Below are 19,093 nucleotides of genomic sequence, written 5' to 3'. Positions count from 1 at the left end.
CGGGAGGCCGGCGGCTGCTCTAGCCGGGACTACAGTTCCCGGCATGCCCCGCGGCGGGAAGGCGGGAAGAAGGCGGGGCGGGGCCGTGTGCAAGGCTCGCCCCTCCGCGCCGCTGAGGTGAGTGCGAGCCGCCGCTGTCGCCTCTTCTCCCTCTTGCCCCGAGCTCCCGCTGTGTGGGGCAGCCCGCCCGCCGCAAGAGAGAGCGGGGTGGGCGGCTGCCGGGTGGGTTGCCCGCCGCCCCTCATGGGGGTGGGCAGCGCGCCTCAGGGCCGCCTCCGCGGGCGTGAGGGTCCCCGGCGGCCAGGCCTTAGGCTCCGCCGCCTTGTCGGCGGTCGGCTTGGCCTGTCAGCGCTCCCCGAGCGGGTTGCGGGGGCTGCGGAGGCGCCGCGGATTCGCGGCAGGCTGAGGATGTGTGCTCATCCGTAGCCCTGGGCGGGCACCCCTCCTTCAGGGGTGCAAACTGAGCACCCGGCTAGATTCCACAGGATGTTGCTGAGGTAGCTCTGGAAAAGTCTGTGCAACCCGTTACACAAGACAGCCCCATAAAGATTTAGGTATGAAGTTAACTTTGTGTGAGAGACTGGTCCAGAAGTGTTCGATGCTGTTGGCCTGAGAACAACAGTTGATCCTCCTACGAGAAAGAGTTACAAGAGAGATATTGTACGTGTTAGCGGGGAGGAAGAAGGTGGGGAGGTAGGGACCTGCAGCATACCGGAGATGTCAGCGTTGGGGAGGGCTGGGTTGGGCTGGAAAGGGCTGGGCGGAGGATGTCTTGGTAAGGGTGGCTTTGCAGCCTTGCTGCTGCACGATTGCTAGAGCCAGGCCTCTCACCAAAGAGTTTCCACAGTAGTACAGCCTATAATGATCGTTGCATAAAGCTCTGATGTAAGAAAAATCTCTCTTCAATTGTTTGAGCTTCGTGTGTTTTAACTACACGAGTTGGTCGCTAGTCTAATGACTTCTGCAAATCATGGCAGAATCAGAATCTCAACTGTGTAAGGAGAGGAAGTTTTAATGAGGAGTAATGATGGATTTAATATAGCATGAACGGTGTGTCTCTCTGGATGCTGTAATTCATTCTCAAGATCCACACCAGCGGCTGCTTCTCAGTAGCCCAGACTGGAAGTCAATTACATAATTTTGTTTAAATAATGACTATCTTTTTCTGAAATGGAATATGATGAATAAAAAGTTCATTTGATAGAAATAGTCAGTTAATGTATACTAAAAGCTGTGGAAAGAATACAGGAATGAGCCCTATGTTTTTTGCTCTTTAAGGAATTCTTTTATCATATGCCAGCAAATTGCTTTTAAATCTTTACAGATAAATGGACTATAAGAAAATTGCAGATGAAGTTTCAGAAAAAATTTTGTCGTACAGCCAAGATACTTCAGGATGGAAAGTGATAAAAATTTCAGTAAGAAAATACTAGTTAATATTGTTTATGAAGTTATTTTTATTAAACATGTTTTGTTGCAAAAAGTGTTTCCTTTAAAGTTAGTTGACAACTCTCTATCAACTGCTAAGTTTTTATTTTTCCTTTTTCTACTTTGAGAAAAATGTTACAGTTTCTTCAAAGCCTTCAAAAGAGTATGCAGGAAATATGTAAGTATTTACATTTTGTTTGTCATTGTAATGAATAACAACATCTTTTTTGAACAGTGACACCCAAGATTGAAATGGAAAAGTTAACCATGTTCTATCCTTCATGGAAGTGTTAAGTTTAGTTTTGTTAGCTGTAGAGAAGATTTTGCGCTGTAGTTACACTGGGTAAGCAGTAGGGCTGGAATAAGAGAGATGGATTTCCCAAGCAATTTTCAAATGTGTTACGAAAATTAAATACTATATAACACTTACTAATATGGAATAAGTAGGTATGAAGTCACAGTTTTGGCCTGAAGTCAGTGACTCTTCCTGGTGGAATATTCTATTCAAGCCATTACATCTTATCAGCTGGACTTTGCTTTTCACGCCTTCATACTTGTGAAATGACTGATACACATGCAGACATGCTTATGCTCTTGCTCTACCTTATCTGTCCTTTGTACCTTTTTCTTTCTGGCACCTGAAACTGAATTAACTGTACTGAGATAAGAAGGTCATATAATCTCTGCAGCAGCAACTCCATCTGTCCTTCCTTCTCCCGAGCAATGAATTCTGTGCTGTTGTTAAGCAGCTAGATTTGGCCCAAAGGGTAGAGTTAGGCGAGGCAGACTAAGCTGATCTCACAGCTTGCTGTCACTGATAGCATTGGCTCTACTCTTTATTTTCCTCCCCCCCTCTTCCCTACCCCTCTCCTGGCTCTGCAATCCTGCTTCTCCTTTATGGTGGCAGTGGCACTCAGCTGAGTCTTTACCAAGTTGATTCAGCTCATTAAACTGGGGGAAAGAAGAAAAATCTCACTGAAGTGTGCAAAAGTGGAGGAAAAGAGGACACTTGCAACATGTCCTTAGCTTCTCTCTTTCTCTCTTTTTTTTCTTTTAATGCCTAATGAGTATTAAATTATATTAAATGCCAATATAGACAGATAGGCAGTAGAGAAAATTTGCATCTGATTCTTTTTTGTTCTCGATATGATGAGATGTTTGTGATTAGTGGTATTCTAAATCCAAAAGTCTTACTTGCTTTTCTAATTATTTCTGAAGGTTTGAGCAAAAAGGTATTAAAGAAGACAATGCTTTATCACTAATATTACAGAAGAATTACTCTACAGTATTATAATGGAAAATAGTGTAATATTTCATTAGAATATGTTAAAAGTACTGTTATCTTAATAAGAATTTGCATACTTTGTATGTGGCATTATTATTGTATTTCAGATCTTATTTCAGTACAGGTGGATGTGAGGGACTGAGAGTCTGGTTGCTTAGAATTCACAAGAATGTGCCTGACTTTTTTTTGTGGAGGACAAAAGATGTGCTATAGTCTCAATCAGGCACAAAGCCATTTTCAGTTGTATTCAGATCTGTATGCAGCAAGTCCTTTGCAGTTAGGAGAAGCATCATCATGTTTTCTGCCATTTGGTACAGGGAGCCAGAATCTTTCATTCGTTTATTTTTGTACAAGTCTTTGTCACATTAACAAGCAGTACCAGTCCCTAGTGTGTCTTTTGTGAAGGAATACTAGCTGTTTCTAGGAGCAAGAGTATAGCTGTTCCCATTTTCAGTTTGACATTGAATATTTATTAACCACATATCACAAATGCCAGTTTCTTTTTTGATTGGCAGGAGTATTAACAGTTTGCTTTACTTGCTAAAAGAAATCAGTATGGGATCTGGAAGTGAAAAGCAATAGAGATCCTTGCTTCAGTCAGGTGAAATACTTTCAGGAGAGTTCAGGGAAGCATTAAGGTGATTGTTCAAGGCTGAATAGGATTTAATTTGGAATGATGTCACCTAAGCTCATGAAAGACAATGAGGTATGTATTTTAGTTTGTCTAAGGGAGACTAGATCTGGTGATCTGAGTGGTCTTTACCAGGCTTACTTCCTCTTTTTCCAGTGTTCCCAATAATCCACTGTAAAAACTGGAAGTTGAGATTTTTCACAAGTGTGCCCTTTCTTTTATTCTAGCAACTGTGTCTTTCAGAAGCCTTGCCTAGAAGAAGTCCTTCCGATTAACAACTCACACTGAGTTTAGGAGAGAAGATATTACAGGATGCAGGCGAGAGCTGCTTAGGAGATTGGTAAACATAAGTTCATGGGAGTTACGGGAATAAAGGGTGTATCCATATATTAATATGCCGATTTTAACTGGTCCTGCCACAGTTTATGTTCACTGTTTTTGAGTAGGCGTTAAAATGTTTTCTGTCACCATCGGACCTGCTATAGTTAGTGGAGAAGCGAGTTTCTGGAGTAGTCATATGCGCCCACACTGTGCGCACTCCACCAAGGCAGCGAGTGGTGACAAGAGTTGCTGCAGAGTGAGGAAACAGACCCATGATTTTACAGGGCCTCTGTGTTTGGGTTTGAACTTGGCTGTCTTTGCTCTTTCTGACTTACACTCAGGGTCTGTAAATCTGATTTCATGCTTCTTAAACTGTTTGCAATCATAGTCTCCTTTGAGCTCATCTGTCATGCAGCATCCTTCACCTTTGCATTTAATTGCTGTCTGTGGGTGCTTACTGTAGTGATTCACAGTTTCTCCAGGAACTAGGTGTGAGAACTATCAGTATTAGTGAGCAGTTCCCAGCATTACAGGAGTTTCCTATTTCCTTGTGAGAGGCCCCTCTTCCCCTCTGTGAACTTTCCCTTGAACTCCTTGGAAGATTATGAACAAAAGCTGGGGAAATGCCAGAACGTGCTAGTTCATAAACAGTGAGATTTGCAATCAGTGTCAAAATGGACTGAAAGTATCTAAATAGAAAAAATAAATTAATAGATTAATTGCATATTTTTAAATGAACAGGTTCCTAATAGCTCACAAATAATTCATTTAAAATGTGTGGTGCCAAGAATGTAATGGTCTCAAAAATCAGTTGCAGAATAATAATTTTTATTACTACTTGAATTTTAATCAATCCATCAAGTGCAATCACATTCATGTGCTTTACCTGATTATAGCCTGGCATCCCCAACTGCTAGATGCTTATTATTGTATAACTTACTTTTCCAGTTTATAAATGTGAATTCAATATCTGTTTTTTACACAATCTAGATACCGTGGAGAAGGGATAATTAAGGAAGTCCCTAGTAAAATTATTCCTTTTATGTATCTTCCTGAATATCGAAACAAATGGGACAAAGCATTACAATCTTACAAGCTGTTAGAAAGGATTGACCAGGTAATACAATAATTTAATGCAAAGATTTTATTTTAACTCTTTCTGCATGAATTATGGTGACTAAAAAGACCTCTACTTGGATGAAGAAAGCTCTCTGCAAAATACGTTCTGGGTCAGTAAAAACTTCTAAGCCTGCTGCTTATGTGAAATGGGTATGAAACGTGTCCTTCCCCTTAGGAGCTAAATATTGAGGGTAATTTAAAAATTAGGGTAAATTTAAATATCTATTATGAAATAAGTGTCCTCAAACATGCCAAGAATTCAGTCCACAGAAAACAACAGAAGTCTCCATCAAGAGTAGGGTGAGACACAATGACAACAAAATGTAGGGAAAGCTCCCCTCTCGGTGAGCATAGTTTACACAAGTTAAAAAAAAAATCACCAAAGTTAAAGGCAGCATGGAAATGGAATTGATGCTCTACTAGTGCTGTGAAATCCTGTATGTTCTGAATTCCAGTTGCTTGGGGCTTTGTCTCAGGCACTCTGGAAACCCAGAACTCCAAATTCCCATGAAGAGTATCATCCTGTGTTAGCCGGCTTTGATCTAACCACTTGAGAGAGATGGAGGGAGGTCTCAGAACATATTACAAGGGTATGAATGACCCAAGTGTGTGAAAGTACTCCCTAAACCAAGGGGCGGGGGGTGGGGGGGGTGGGAATCCTCCATTTTTTGTCTTACCTGAACCTCTCTCTCACTTTCCTCTGCCTGGATCTGCTAGAGTTAGTCAGATGTTAGTAGTAGTGGTACATCCAACCACATCTTCTTAGCTTTTTTTGGAACTGATTTAGTTTAACAGATTATACATCTTTGTCCTAGAACACAATGTGCAATCTAGCGTGTGTATTTTAATGCAAATAGGCATTCTAGCTCCACCAAATGTGGATACTAAATGTGCACATTTTGAGTTTTTCCACACAGAAACTATACTCCTGCCTCAAATCCAGGGCACAAGGCATGGCAGTGAATCCCTACCCTGTGTTACTGGAAGATCCCCTTCATGGCTCTCATGTTAGTTCAGCACTAACTAGGTTACAAGAACTGTTGTCTTTTGCTAACAAATAGGAATCCATTTTTTGCCACACACTCATTATTCAACATGTAATGCTGCTTTGCCAAGTAAATAAAACTTAGCTTCTGACAAACTAATTCAAAAAATTACCTTTACTTACTTGTAGGACACTGGTATATACCACAGTGTAACACACAGTTATGGTATGGGACTGATATCATCAAGAGATTTTGTTGACCTGCTGCATGTTAAACCATACCCTGGTGATATCCTTACAACTAACTGTAAGTTGCATGTAACTACTTATGCTTTTGTATTTTGGCCGCGTTCTGGAAATCCTAAGGTGAATGGCTGTAGTAAGTTCTGCAGCCTAATCATGGTATCATGTACCTTGCTCCATGTGTGGTCTTACTGATTTTAACAGTCCCCTCCTGTTTATCCCCAAAACAAAGTTGTTGGGTTGTTTTTTAGTACTGAAACTATAAAAATTGATCTTCGAAGAAAATACTGTTTATTCTCCTATTATGTCTCTCTTTGAAAAATTGAAAAAAATGTAGTAGTAGTATGAGGAAGCTAGAATTTATTATTTCACTATATAAATTCAGTGTTTATTTAATAACACTTTTCTGTACTTGGATGGCTTCCTGACCAGATGCTACTTGCCTAATATGCTATTCTCTGAGTGAATTGCTAATTTGCCCCATATTTGATTCTCCTTGAGTTTGGCTCTGTAAACTTATACAAAATGTAAAATGATAATATTACAACTATATGGCCAACCAGGAAAATCTCTCACTGCTGCTCCATTTCCGTGCTAATCTTTTTCCTTTGTGTGGATCTTAGTACATGGCAGAAAACAACATTTTTCATCTTGGAACTTTACTGACCTATCAGTATTTTTCAAGCCATATTCTTACAATACTTTATTATGCAAAAGTAATGGATAACTAAACAAAAGAACCCCTCCTAACTACTATTGTGCATGTGTGCAGCAATTTCCTCATCTCTGCAATTGCATTTACTAATTAATGACATCTGCTGACAAACTAACTTCTTTGTCCAGAACTAAGCCACACCTCAACACTTAGGTATGTGTAATCACATCTCAAGGATAATGCTTTTGGGTATGTCTGCCCAAACACTTATAGAAGTTTTTACGTGTATTGAATTACTTGCACAAATATTTAATGTCCTTTAGGTGTTTCACATACAGAGTGGAATCGCTAAACACATCAGCGACTGTATTGCGAGATCTTGTACTATCCTATAGTGGTTGGAGGAGTTTGTTTTTAAAAAGTATTTTTGATTTGTATGATTGACATATATAAACAAAATTAATTTGATTTTGCTTTTTGTGTGTGCATGGTGACTTACAGCTAGCTGTCAGTGTGGAATACTCCAGCTGCCCTCCAACTCCCTCTTGTGTCCGAGGCTATAACAATCCCTGTGGATATGTGTGTTCACCTTTGCCCGAGTAAGTATTTCTAGCCCTCTTATATTAGCATCTTTGGTTACTCGGTTGTCTTCTCTATGCAAAGCTTAAAATTTACTGAACCACACAGGTTTTTTTTAACATTTTATTTAGACAGTTTTATTCTGGGGGAACTTTTGAGTTTTGTGCAGATCAGTTTTGTGACTCAGACTATCTTTTGAAACAATTGAAACTTCCACTTTTCTGTATTAGTAATTTCAACAGAGATGGACTATGAATTGTAAACATTTGTACATCTCACTAAGTTTCATAGCAAGAGTAACAAGTGTTAACTGAAGGATTTTACTCCTTTCATCACAGGAATCCAGAGCATTCTAAGCTAGTTGTATTTATTCAGCCAGAACTAGGAGGAATGCTTCCAGGTTCTGTAGTGGAGACAGCATTACCTACTACTCTCATAAACTTAATCACTGAAACAAGAGCTGGACTGAAAGGCTTGAAAGACCATGATTAAACGTAAGTGGAAAATAATAAGCACTTAAGTCACATGCATCTTTTACTTGGATTCATTTTTAAAGTAGATGGAGAAGTTTATTTTAATTGTGGTTTGTGTGGAAATACATAAAGCTTAACTGTTAAAATGGTGAATGCTGGTTTTCTCTGTTATTGGGAATGATGCAAGAATTTACATTGAACTGCCATCAAAGAACAGGATGTCACTTTCAATGTAATCAGGTGATGTTTTGTAATATTTTTGCACTTTGTATGCAGAGAATATATATATACACACATGCAAGAGTCTGGTGATGTAAATTATAGCAATGTTAAAATACAGTAGTCAAATATTTTGCTATAGCTTTAAACACACTTTGATAAATTCTTACCTCAATTATGTACTCTTGACTGAAACAAGCAAACATCTCGTGTGCTAGAGACTTTAAACATGTTTATTAACTGTAAGTGTGCAAGTGTAATTAGCAACTATTTCACTGTTTTGGAATTAAATATGTCAAGAAAAGCCTGATGAATTTGTATATAGCATCTCATTAAAAGCTGCTCTTTATACACAGAGTTGTTTTGTCATTTGCTGAATCCTGAGTACAAAACCTAAACAATTTTATATGCTGACTAATTTCCAGGAACAAGCTGGTGATACAATTCATTTGGAAGTAATGTTTCCCATTACCCCTTAGTATTTCTAGTACCTCCAGTTACGAGTTAACTGCTGGAAATAGTGATAGCCATGTGAATAGCAATTTCCATGACAAATCAGAGAAACAGTGGTGCAAATTAAAGAACAGTGTGAATATTGCTTTCATCTTCTCTGCTCAATCCCCTCCCAAGTTGTTAGGAACAATTAACTGCATACATAGTATAACTCAATGAAAATTAAAGTAAACACTCATTTCCCCTAGTCAACATGTTAAGGTATTAATAGTGAATACTGAAAGATGTTTGCATACTATATTTTTAGGGCAACTAAAGATTCATCAGATAAATGTCAATTTATAAGAAAGAAAAATAAGGCAGACTAATGACTAATTAAACAGTCACCAGCAAGTTTTGCCAGAAGTTGTCAAAATATATTTTTAATATTCACACCTTTACAATTTATAGTAAACTTTTCATAACTAAAGTGCCTTCAAGTGCTGATTCTTATAGTGTCACTATTATGAAAAATGTTTCACTGTGGTTTAAAATATTTTAGCAAACTGTTAGACTGTGATAAACATGGTGCCGTATTCCTTCTTCCTTTACTTGTTTTAGGTTTTTCGGGGGGTTTACCCGTAGAAGTTTTGGACACAGGTTCCTGCCTCTTCCATTCAGCTAGTAGTTCTTTTTGCACATCTGCAGGTAGTTCATAAAAAGTCTTTGTGTCAACGTTAGGAGGAAATACAATTCCTGCTTGCCTACTATAGGTTTTATCCACAGAAGTTGTTTGAAAGGCCTGCTTATCTTTATCCAAGACAGGGACATGCAAAACAGTTTGGCTGGCTCCAGCTTCCAGAGATGACAGATCTTTCCCTCTGAAGTTCAGAGAGTCAGTAGGTTGTTTTTCCAGACTGCTGCTTGTCAATGCACTTCTGGGACACTCAGAAAAACAACTGGCCTTGGAGCTGTGTGCCAGAACAGTTACAGACTCATGAGCTGACGTGAGATGTATACTGCACCCTGCAGCGTGCGTATCACTGTTTAGTCCCTTAGAATCTGGGGAAGTGCTGTGCACCTCTTCTGCAAAATATACTGATGGCTGACCTGAAACATCCTCAATAGGGATCGCTTCTGATTTTTCAGAAATAATTTCTTTTTGAATATCTTCTGGAAGTTCCCTAAAGACTTCCTGGTCAATGTCACCAGGAGACAAATAAAATGGGAAGTCAGGAATTCCTGCTTTTTTTATGTTGCTTTTCTTTTCCTCTGAAAGTTTCCTAGTTTTTGTAGTTCCAGTTCTGTTGCAGTTCTGGTTCCAAGAAGCACCTCCCTCACCTTGTGAGGCACCTTCCACTTCCTGTGGCAAAAAAAAGGTACATAAAAGCATAAGTATGTTCTGTGTAATTGACCAGTGACAAAGCACTATTTTACTAACAGCAAGTTCTTCAAATTATTCCTTAACAGACAGTAATTTTTTTTCCCTTACGATCAGTAGTGTTTTTTTAAATATTATTTTCAAGCACGGACCTTGAAAAGTACATACATGTAGGAATGCTTTTCTTATTTTAAAGCAGCAAATACCTTGAAGTTACATTTTACTGCTTTAAAACTCTGTGGAGCTTTAGAACACACAATATGATGTTATCCATCATAGTCCTGAGCAGTTGAGAAACAGACAAGTTTATCAATATGCAAAATTGCTATGTCAAGACAGAAACAGTAAATTCATTACACAACACAATTTTGAAGTTACTAAGTTTCCGTATTATGTACCGAAAGCATCTTGTGGAAATACTTAGCAGTGTTTCCACAGACAGCTCCTACACTGTCTAGCATATGGAGCTCGGAGGTAGGAGATTTGTTCCAATTCTGAGCAGGAATTAGAAGCTCACTAGATCTGAAGCTAGTGCTAGTGGTCAATACAGAATTGAATCTTTGATTAATTTCTAGTCTGAACAGGGAGACTTGAGAATGCATAGGAAGGTAAATAATCACTGTGAAAGTATCTTAATAAAAGCAACAAGGTAAAAAGCAACTTTAAGGAGCTTTTAGTCCAAGGTAAAAAATGCTTTAGTATGACAATATCTGAGTAAGTGGCCTGTTGTTCCACAAATGCTAAAAGGGCAGATCTTACTGAACAGCCAAATTCAGCAATTATTTTTTAGAAGAAATAAGTTTGGATTTCTCCCTTTGTGAATTCTGTTCTCTTCAGTTAAGAAGATAACCTAGCTGGCTGTCCCATTCAAGACAGTATTAAATCTCTTTTAAGCAGTCTGTCTAATGAAAGAAAGTGAACAAGTAACACCTGCTCAGAAGGCTCCAAAATAAATCTTCATTTGTACCAGGTGAATAAAACTTACGATCCTAAAAAATTCCAAAGCAGTTAAGGTTTAAATCTATATAATAAAGACAGAAATATCAGAACTTTCTTATCTGCAGATAGTTTTCAGTATCTTTCAGCTTACCCGAACACGTTTACCAGAGCCTGATGGAGGTGATACCTGCTTTAGATAGAAACCAATTGATCCTTTCTTGCTGCTAGGAAGATCTTTGAGGTTGGAGAAGCAGACGCTCACAAGAGTAAGATGAAAGGGTTGATCTACATCTACCATCTTTCGAAAGAGTTTCATTAGTATATCAACCATTGGAGATAGGACGCTGCTGCTTTCTAAAAGAAAAAAGGTTGAAAAAACCCAATGTATGTAATCAGAAGTAACTGACTGACTAAGATTGACTTAAATAGCAAAGTACAAAGGTACTTCTAACTTCATATTCTGAACTTTCAACATTTTGCATGTACACAAAAGTAAGAGATCAGTCATAATCTAGGAAGTTGAAAATACAGTGCTATTCTTAGCAACATAAGAATATTTGTAACTCCATTTATACACACTAAGGAAACCTTTATTCATCTCAAAACATGAATTCCTGAAGTATTAAACTCTAAATGCTGCTAAAGGCTTCCAAAATAATCTGTCAGTATGGTCAGGAAGATGTTCGTTCTGCCCTGTCAGGTATGTCCTGAACTGAGTAACAGGCTTTTTTTTTTACCTCCAGTAAAAATGCTTAATTTCACACCTGTGAAGATTGACTTAGGTTAGAAAGGAAGAATTACGGGATAAAGCCAAGCTGAATGGATTTGAAAAATGATCTAATTCTACCAAAAAGGGCCTTTACAGAGCCATGTAGGTGTGTAACATTACACCAACACAGGTAATAACAACATGGTTTAATGGAGTTTGCATGACTATATGAGCTGACAGTAACTGTCTCCTCCAATGTAGAAGTCCAGTAGCAATTCTGAAGTGAGAAGGTACAGAGACTTTCAATAGCTTCTCTAGGACTGAGAGAAGTAATTCAGGAATTGAAGTCAGGGAACAGTGATTCTGTGTGCTGATGCAGCAGTGATTCAGATTTATTTCCTCACCCCAATCTGAATGAAGTGTCAAATGAATTGCAACTACTGGTTGGAAAGCTTAAGTCTGAGAAGGATGAGAGCCTTTATGTTATTAATTTTCAGACGTACATAAAAAAGACATTTTATTACATAATAAAACTGAGAACATAATTCAAATCCCTAACAGAGAAAAGCAGATTATTAATCTGGGAAGCAGCCCCCAGTCGCACATTCCCACCCCACCAAGAAATTTACTGCCAGGAATCCAGCCGGACTGGGTTAAAACATGGTAGTAACATAGAAGTTATTCCTACAGTGAAGTTCTATACGTTTTTAGCACACCTCATCAAGATACATCCATTACAAGTAATGGAAAAGTTGCCAAGTATGAAGTGTAGGGAATATTATCATAACATTAAGTAATGGAATTTTACAGAGAAGTTAGGTGGTAGCAGCGCAAAGTTGATACTTTCAAAAATTCTAAGTTTACCTTTCCCAAATTTCTGAATGAGATGAGGCGGAATAGGACACTGACGACTTTCCCGATTAAACCATTTCTCAGTTGAGGAGAACTGGCGTATGGTCAGTCTCACTGTGTGTGGTTGTCTTCCATCTTTGTATATTCTGTGGAGCATTAATGTGCACAAAGCAGTAAGTATTACTATGAGTATTTTTCAGAGGCTCCATGGAAACACACAGCATCTAGGTTACAAAGTCAAATTAAGCATTACAGATCTCTCCCAACTTCTGGCCTTACTCCACTGATTATACAGGGAACTTTGGGTCTTAGCTGCTTCCTGTAATTACCCAGAAGTTAGAAATTCAATACAATGTGAATACTGTCTCCAAGAGTCTTCACCTGAAGTGAATGTGAAAATTAAGTGGGTCAGTCTGCAATACTGCCACGTTTCAATATTTAATACATTAAAAGTAGTACAGTCTGCAGTTATACCCTGTATAATCCTCAGCTTTTAGGTCTTCTTTTTGCTTTTCAAGGAAACATACCCACTTTAGCAGCAAAAGGTTCGCTGGCTTTTGGAAGAAGGATAAGAAACAAAGTATGTAATTGTTTCTTTCCCCCTCCAAAAGGCATTGAGGGGTGGGGAGGATGTATTTTCTGTACAAAAAAGATTTTGTCAATTCTACATGTTGTAAACAAGATAGGACAAACAGCCTCACTTCAAATTTCGTGAGTGAAATGCTCTTTCAGACTGACAGAAAAGCAAGCTGTGGAACAGCAGACATGCATAATGGTGGTCACCAAGGGTGTGAAAGTAGAGAAAGTCACTTAAGGAAAGAAAACTTAGGCTCCTTCACAGAAATCAGTGAAGATGCACTAAATACTGTGATGCACAACCAAAGCAACAGCAACTGAGAAGGATGAGCAAATGGAATATGCAAAGGTCCTTATCAGAGAAGCTGCATAGGAATGGAAGGGCTGGCAGCCAGCCTGGGGGCAAGACAAATGATGGGGACAAGAGGAAAGTGGGGCAATACAGCAGGACAATCCATGAATTGAGAAAAAAAGACCGAAGGGTAAGCTGGAGAGGCAGGTGCTGTCCTATAAATGCATTTTGCTGAGAGAAGAAATGCAGAGTATGAGACAAACCTAACATACGCTCCAAGTCCCTTCAGGTCACAATTTCAGTCATCAAAAAGAGCTACTGAAGACAAGTCACCTGTCTAATAGGTTAGGAAGCAGTTCTTCAATTTTCTCTTTAACTTCCACTTCTGATGAACATTTTTTAAAGGAATCTTCATCACTAAAGGACTAAAAAACCACATTACTCCTTTCAATTTTATATTTACTTCAAAACTCTGAAGAGGAAAAAAAGTATCACAGTTAAGCGTGTAGAATTAACACCAAGATATCTTTGACACTCAGAGCTCAACTGAATTTCAGGAGAATTACACATTAATTTGAGTTGTACTAGAGAATACATACAAAAATGCATCATTTTGGTTAGTCCAGCAAAGCTGTATAAAACTAAAAGCAATTTTTTTGTTCTTTATAAAGTGCTTCAGAACGATACTTGTACCTGAGGAGGGCCTGATGGAGTCACAGGGGAATCATCTTCTCCGTAGCTGAGTTTTTGGATACGCTGAGCGATAGAAACACCTAGTTCCTTCTCTAACACAGCAGACGGAAATGCTTGGAGATCACACACATTCCTAACACCCAGCGTTTCAAGACGTTTCGTAGTTTTGTAGCCAATGCCTAAATAAAATGTGTATTAAAAATACACAGAAAAGTGAAAAAAAAAAAATACATATATATAAAAAATGCCCCCACACGTAGTACTGACAATTATTTTCCCTAGTGCAATGCAGGCTTTTCAGCAATGTTTTCGGTGAGTTTCCATTTGAGTTTCAGAATCTGCCATTAGAAAAGCCGTACTGGGACACAGCAAAGGTCTGCCTGTGTCTGTAGCCTACATCAATGCTTCCTGGCCAACAGCACAGTGTCAGTGTAGAATATTTAGGAAAAGTACTTCCTCAGAGTATTCTATCAGGCTGCAATAGACTGTTTTAGTAACTATCAGTAGGTTTCCAATCAGCAAGTTTAAAAAAGTTTGTATTTAAAACCTAGTATCAACCACAGCGTTTGGGCTTCAATAAAAACAAACCGAGATTTTAGTATTTTTGAAGGTACGTTGTAAAGCACTGCCACACATTTATGTCACAGCCGAAAGTTCAGAAAACCAAAGTCCTTTCATTGCTTCTGTTGAACAAAACTCAAACAGCTTATGAAAAAATAGAAAGCACCCTGAACACACACCCACACACCCTGCTGCCTGCTTGCGAGAACTGGATTTTAAAATTATTGCAGCTGTAATTTTTTCAGTATTTTTTCTTACCATCTTAAGAGTTGTCAATATGCTCTCCATCTATGCTCATAGCACCATACTTACCAGGCACTTTTTGGATGTGATCAAGGCTGCGTATTAGATCTTGACAGCTTTCAGGCAGAAGAACTGTTTGCTGATTCGGTTTAAAGGTCCCAGATACTAGTTTAGACAGTAATTTGTTAGAGGCCACTCCTGCACAGCCTGTGAGGCCCAGTCTTGCATATATGGCTTCCCTGAACTCCTCCGCAATCTGAGATCCAATAACTAGTCTTACATGCGTTGTATCAAGCAAATTGATAGCTGCAAAGAAAAAGCAAGCAGTGTTCAGTATGTAAACAGTCACCTAGTTAACTAATTCTCTAGATTCAGAAATTTTTCACATTGCATTAAAGCAGTACAAGAAAGTATGGTCTCACAGGTCAGGTGGTATTGCCAGGGCTTCTGTATCCAAGTTTAACTTCACTCCTATCTCCCAAAAACCCTGGTAAAAGGGAGACTGCTGCTGTCCAAAACCAGGGGCATGCTGTCCAGGAAGCATAATGTTTAGGGAGTATTTTAAATATAAAATACAATATATTAAGGGATGTCAAAGAAAAGTGTTAAATATGACAGATTCTTGTACCAACGTGACCGAAGTAGAGATTTACAAATCTTCCGTTTAGAGGGCTGCCTCGCAGCTAAGCCTTTATTACGCACATGCAAATGCCAAATAAGGAAAAGGACTATTCAGGCATTTCCCTCCCCTCCAAACCATATTCGAAGCCATTGCAATAGCTTAAAGTCCAGGAGAAAAACAACCGCCTTTCTTCCTAGTGCATGAAATGAGTATCATGGCATAGCTATTGCATTCACAATGTATGAAGCAGCTCAGTTAGCTACTTCAGCCTCAGTAAGTCTATTCCTGACCTAATGGTTGTAGCAAAAATTTACTCTGTTTTTTGGTTTTTATTCACTAAGAAAATCACTCAATTTTGCCAACTGACAACAACGTTCAAGCTGAAACAAAATTCTGTGTCTTACTACAGTAGAACTACTTTAAAGAAAAAAAAAAAAAAAGGACAATGAAAATCTCTTCTGCCAAATCATTGTACATGCTTATCTGCTGCAGAGATTTTTTTTTTTTTATACAATCTAACTGGAATGCTGATTAACATTTGTGATACATGTACTCTCAAATACGGAAACCAAGCACAGAGCAACACAAGTTTCCAGCTGTTCAGCTCTGGACAATACTCAGAAGCAGACAGATACTTTGTACTGAACTTCACAAACGTTGACCGTATTTTTCAACATGTTTAACTCACCTTGGTGGTTGTACACATGGCCAGACACACAGACTCTGGAACATCCACTTTGCTGTAGCTGGTTTAGTCTTTTCTCTACGATCTCTGTGATATCCACAAAATTTTCATCAAACCCAAGCCTTTCCACCAGTGGACAAAATTCCCCCAACAACTCTAGGAGGAAAAGATACCCAAGGATAATATGCACACAACTAAATAACGTGAGGTTTTCATGTCTGCATCAACCCACAGCTGATTCCCCATGGATTCAAGAAGGATGATTGCATGAATAGAAACCGTGTTCTCTTCCAGATAAAATAATCAGGCACTTATTTTAGCAAAGGTGAAGAAGGGGAATATTTCTTCATCCCACAACTACCTCTGGCATCTGCTTCTCTTCTCCCCAAAGCTCTTCTTTCTTTCCTCATTTCTTTTTGAAATTATAGTTGTTAACCTCTGCAGTACTTTCTCCTAAGGAAATGTGTTTCCCAGGTAGGTGGGCTTTTACTTCTAAGTTATTACTATTTCACCTGCTAACACTGCTAACAATAAAAGCAGTAATTGATGGACAATGCTGGCATATCATTTAATTGAGAGATACTGGAGAAGTTCACCTGCTCGAAGGCTTCAGCATCCTGTCCTCCATTGCTTCACATTTGGAAATGTATTACTGCAGTCAGTATTTAAATAAGAAAAATTGCTCCTAAAGAACTACATGGGTGTAATCCTAACATAGCATACAAATCCCCTATAACATCAGTATGATACATTTATAGTGCCTGACCCAGACTGCAACCAAGTCTAATAGCTTATTTTATGAAATATTGACGTTGTACGACCGTAAGTATTATCGCCATCGTACGAGGCTCATTCTAGTAAGAACTTTTGGAGCAGGAAAACGTCATGTACTACTGCACGCGTGTGCACGTGCACACAGAGTTTAACAGACAGCGTTTGTCCTCTACTGAAAAGTTGTTAATTTAGTACCTGTAACCTTGTATGACATTTCCCTGTAGGGGGTTAGATCTTCTCCATTAACCAGTATCAGCTGAGGACACTTCTCTTTAGCATCCTTGACAGACATCAGTTTCTTGACTCCAAGTTTTCTGGCTTCGTAGTTACAGGTAACTACGATGTATTTCTGTTGCACACCTAAAAATGAAGGTTGAATGTGTTTTAAGTTTAGGTTTCTTGGTGCTTCACAGTACTTTCATGCCACTGCAAAGACTGCAAAGCATATGCTTTGATCAGACTGCAACATCGTAGAACGAGCAAACCAACCAACACAACAGTCTTATTTTACAGGACTATGAGAAGGACAGATCTCTTGATGTATACTGGACGGTAAGAACATTTTAAAACTTTACAGATGTTTTTCCCTGTTGTAATATCGCTCTTAATTTTGGGCCTTTCCAGGCAATCTTACTCATGAAAGTGCTCTTTATGCAATAGTCATTTTATGATGTACTTTCTCCACTGATCGTAGACACTACTGGCTGCCTCGCGTTCATTCTTAACTTCTGGATGGAATAAAGCATGCTTTAAGCATGACTGTGTCAGAAGGCTCAGGCTCATCTGTGGGGCTCAGCCCTCTCCCTGCCCGTGTACGTTACAAACCAGCTTCAATCCCCACAACTGCTCAGACACGTCGGCAAGCGCCTGTACTTGTGCTCAGGAGGATGTATTAATGTTGCAGTCACAGCTACACGGAGTCTAGACTGCATCTTGCTCACTCGGGATGTGGTTACAGCTCCGCTGTGCCTGCCTGAATCTCACCACACAGGCACGTCCTTAGTTTATTCATGACCTTAGTTTCTTCTGCCTGAATACACATAATCTCCAAATTAACAGCAAAGTAACTCGTACCTAAAGGCTTGTCTCTTAACTCAGGATTACGGATCATTTCTACTTGTGCATAAAAGCAGTCCAAGTCAACGTGCGCGATCACTCTGCATGCTGTGCTTCTTGCCGATACAGACTTGCTGTGGCCTGCTGCAAGGAAAGTAAATGAACAGGTTAAAAATGACAAGCTGCCTGACACGTCACCTTTTTTTTTTTTTTTTAAATTAATTCACAGTAATAAACAGATGTTACAAGAAGAACACAAAATGTACAAGTTTTGTACTAATTCTAGCGCTGCATTAATTCTAGGATTACTTATGAGCCTAAGTCATCCATAGCAACTCGGCCTACTACTAAACACTCCCGTTCTCGGAGGTACAGTTGTATCTGTTTTTCACTGAGCCATTTTAGAACATCGCTTAGCTGATACGATATCCTTTCACAGTGGAACACCGAAAAGTCTTTTTATTTCTGTAAAATAATCTGTCTTTAACTCCGCTAGGACAGCTCTACCAGATATCCTCCGCCTTTCCCAGGGGCGGCCAACGGAGACCACAAATCACCATCCAACAAAGAGCAAACCCTGCTACGAAAACAAGGCCGCCAAGTTAAAAAAGGCAAAAGAAAGTAATTTAAAAAAAAACCCCAAAACCAAAGGGGTGGGGGCTTTTATTTCTGTAAGATGAAAAAAAAAACAAACCCAAAACCGATTAGTTCAGCGTGCTGTTTTGGGGGTGCTGTTCTGAACGCCTGCTGAGGTCTCCTGCTCTAAGCGGAGGAGCAAAGCGGTCACCGAGAGGACCGCAGACCTAATTGAAAAGACAAGGCAGGGCGATGGCTGCCGAGGAGAGGCTCTCCCCTCCTCGCCCACAAAGAGCTCGCATTTTTTTTTGTTTTTTTTTTTTTTTTTCCCCCTCGCCCCGCAGCTCCCGCTTTTCCATCCCGGCGGGGCAACTCCGCCTTCTCTCGCCCCACGGCGTCTGCCCCGGCCGCGGAGCCCCTGCTCGGGGAAGAACCGAGTCAGAGGACCGGGGCCGGATCTCCGCGGCTCTGCCGGCGCCATTGCTCCCCTCCCCGCCGTCCTCCTCCGCCGCCGCCCGGGCCCCACGCTCACACGGGGCGGGCGGAGCGGCTCCGCCGCCGGGCTGCGGGCGAAGCCAGTCCTCCTCGTCCTCCTCCGTGGGCGGCGGGAAGGGCTCCATGCCGCCTCAGGGCTGACTCATCCCAACCGCCGCCGCCACCGGCCGCTCTCCCGCAGCTCCCCTCACGCTGCCCCCGCCCCGCGGAGGAGGAAGGCGGCCCGGCCGGGCCGCGGCGCGCAGGTCCTAGCGCCGCGCCGCGGCGGC

The 19,093-nt window shown here is 40.1% G+C and overlaps 2 protein-coding genes across 8 annotated transcripts; one reads left to right on the top strand and one right to left on the bottom strand.

The window, feature by feature from the left end:
* Positions 1-90: 90 nt before the first annotated feature.
* On the top strand, positions 91-17,776 carry STARD6 (StAR related lipid transfer domain containing 6). Of its 5 annotated transcripts, none has more exons than XM_052776820.1 (8): positions 132-554; positions 1,325-1,418; positions 1,557-1,606; positions 4,656-4,782; positions 5,959-6,076; positions 7,173-7,266; positions 7,585-7,740; positions 17,087-17,776. In XM_052776820.1, the coding sequence occupies exons 2-7, from the start codon at positions 1,329-1,331 to the stop codon at positions 7,736-7,738; spliced, it is 633 nt and encodes a 210-aa protein (XP_052632780.1). In that variant the 5' UTR covers positions 132-554; positions 1,325-1,328; the 3' UTR covers positions 7,739-7,740; positions 17,087-17,776. The 5 variants fall into 5 exon arrangements, with proteins under 5 accessions (XP_052632778.1, XP_052632780.1, XP_052632781.1 ...); XM_052776821.1 differs by lacking the exon at positions 17,087-17,776 and adding an exon at positions 13,791-13,897; XM_052776818.1 differs by lacking the exons at positions 132-554; positions 17,087-17,776 and adding an exon at positions 91-117 and having other exon boundaries at positions 7,585-8,295.
* POLI (DNA polymerase iota) lies at positions 8,767-19,043 on the bottom strand. Of its 3 annotated transcripts, none has more exons than XM_052776816.1 (10): positions 18,862-19,043; positions 17,772-17,897; positions 16,893-17,057; positions 15,927-16,079; positions 14,686-14,922; positions 13,813-13,991; positions 13,453-13,544; positions 12,264-12,397; positions 10,878-11,044; positions 8,767-9,733 (listed from the first exon to the last, which is right to left on the bottom strand). In XM_052776816.1, exons 1-10 carry the CDS (start codon positions 18,947-18,949, stop codon positions 8,909-8,911), a joined length of 2,166 nt encoding a protein of 721 aa, XP_052632776.1. In that variant the 5' UTR covers positions 18,950-19,043; the 3' UTR covers positions 8,767-8,908. The 3 variants fall into 3 exon arrangements, with proteins under 3 accessions (XP_052632776.1, XP_052632774.1, XP_052632775.1); XM_052776814.1 differs by having other exon boundaries at positions 10,842-11,044; positions 18,862-19,042; XM_052776815.1 differs by having other exon boundaries at positions 10,842-11,044; positions 17,772-17,894; positions 18,862-19,042.
* Between the last annotated feature and the right edge of the window lie 50 nt (positions 19,044-19,093).

Source organism: Harpia harpyja, chromosome Z (assembly GCF_026419915.1).
Source record: "Harpia harpyja isolate bHarHar1 chromosome Z, bHarHar1 primary haplotype, whole genome shotgun sequence".
In the NCBI taxonomy this organism is placed as follows: domain Eukaryota; kingdom Metazoa; phylum Chordata; class Aves; order Accipitriformes; family Accipitridae; genus Harpia; species Harpia harpyja.
The sequence above is the reverse complement of the archived record's forward strand: the minus strand, read 5'-3'. Positions and strand labels throughout refer to the sequence as shown.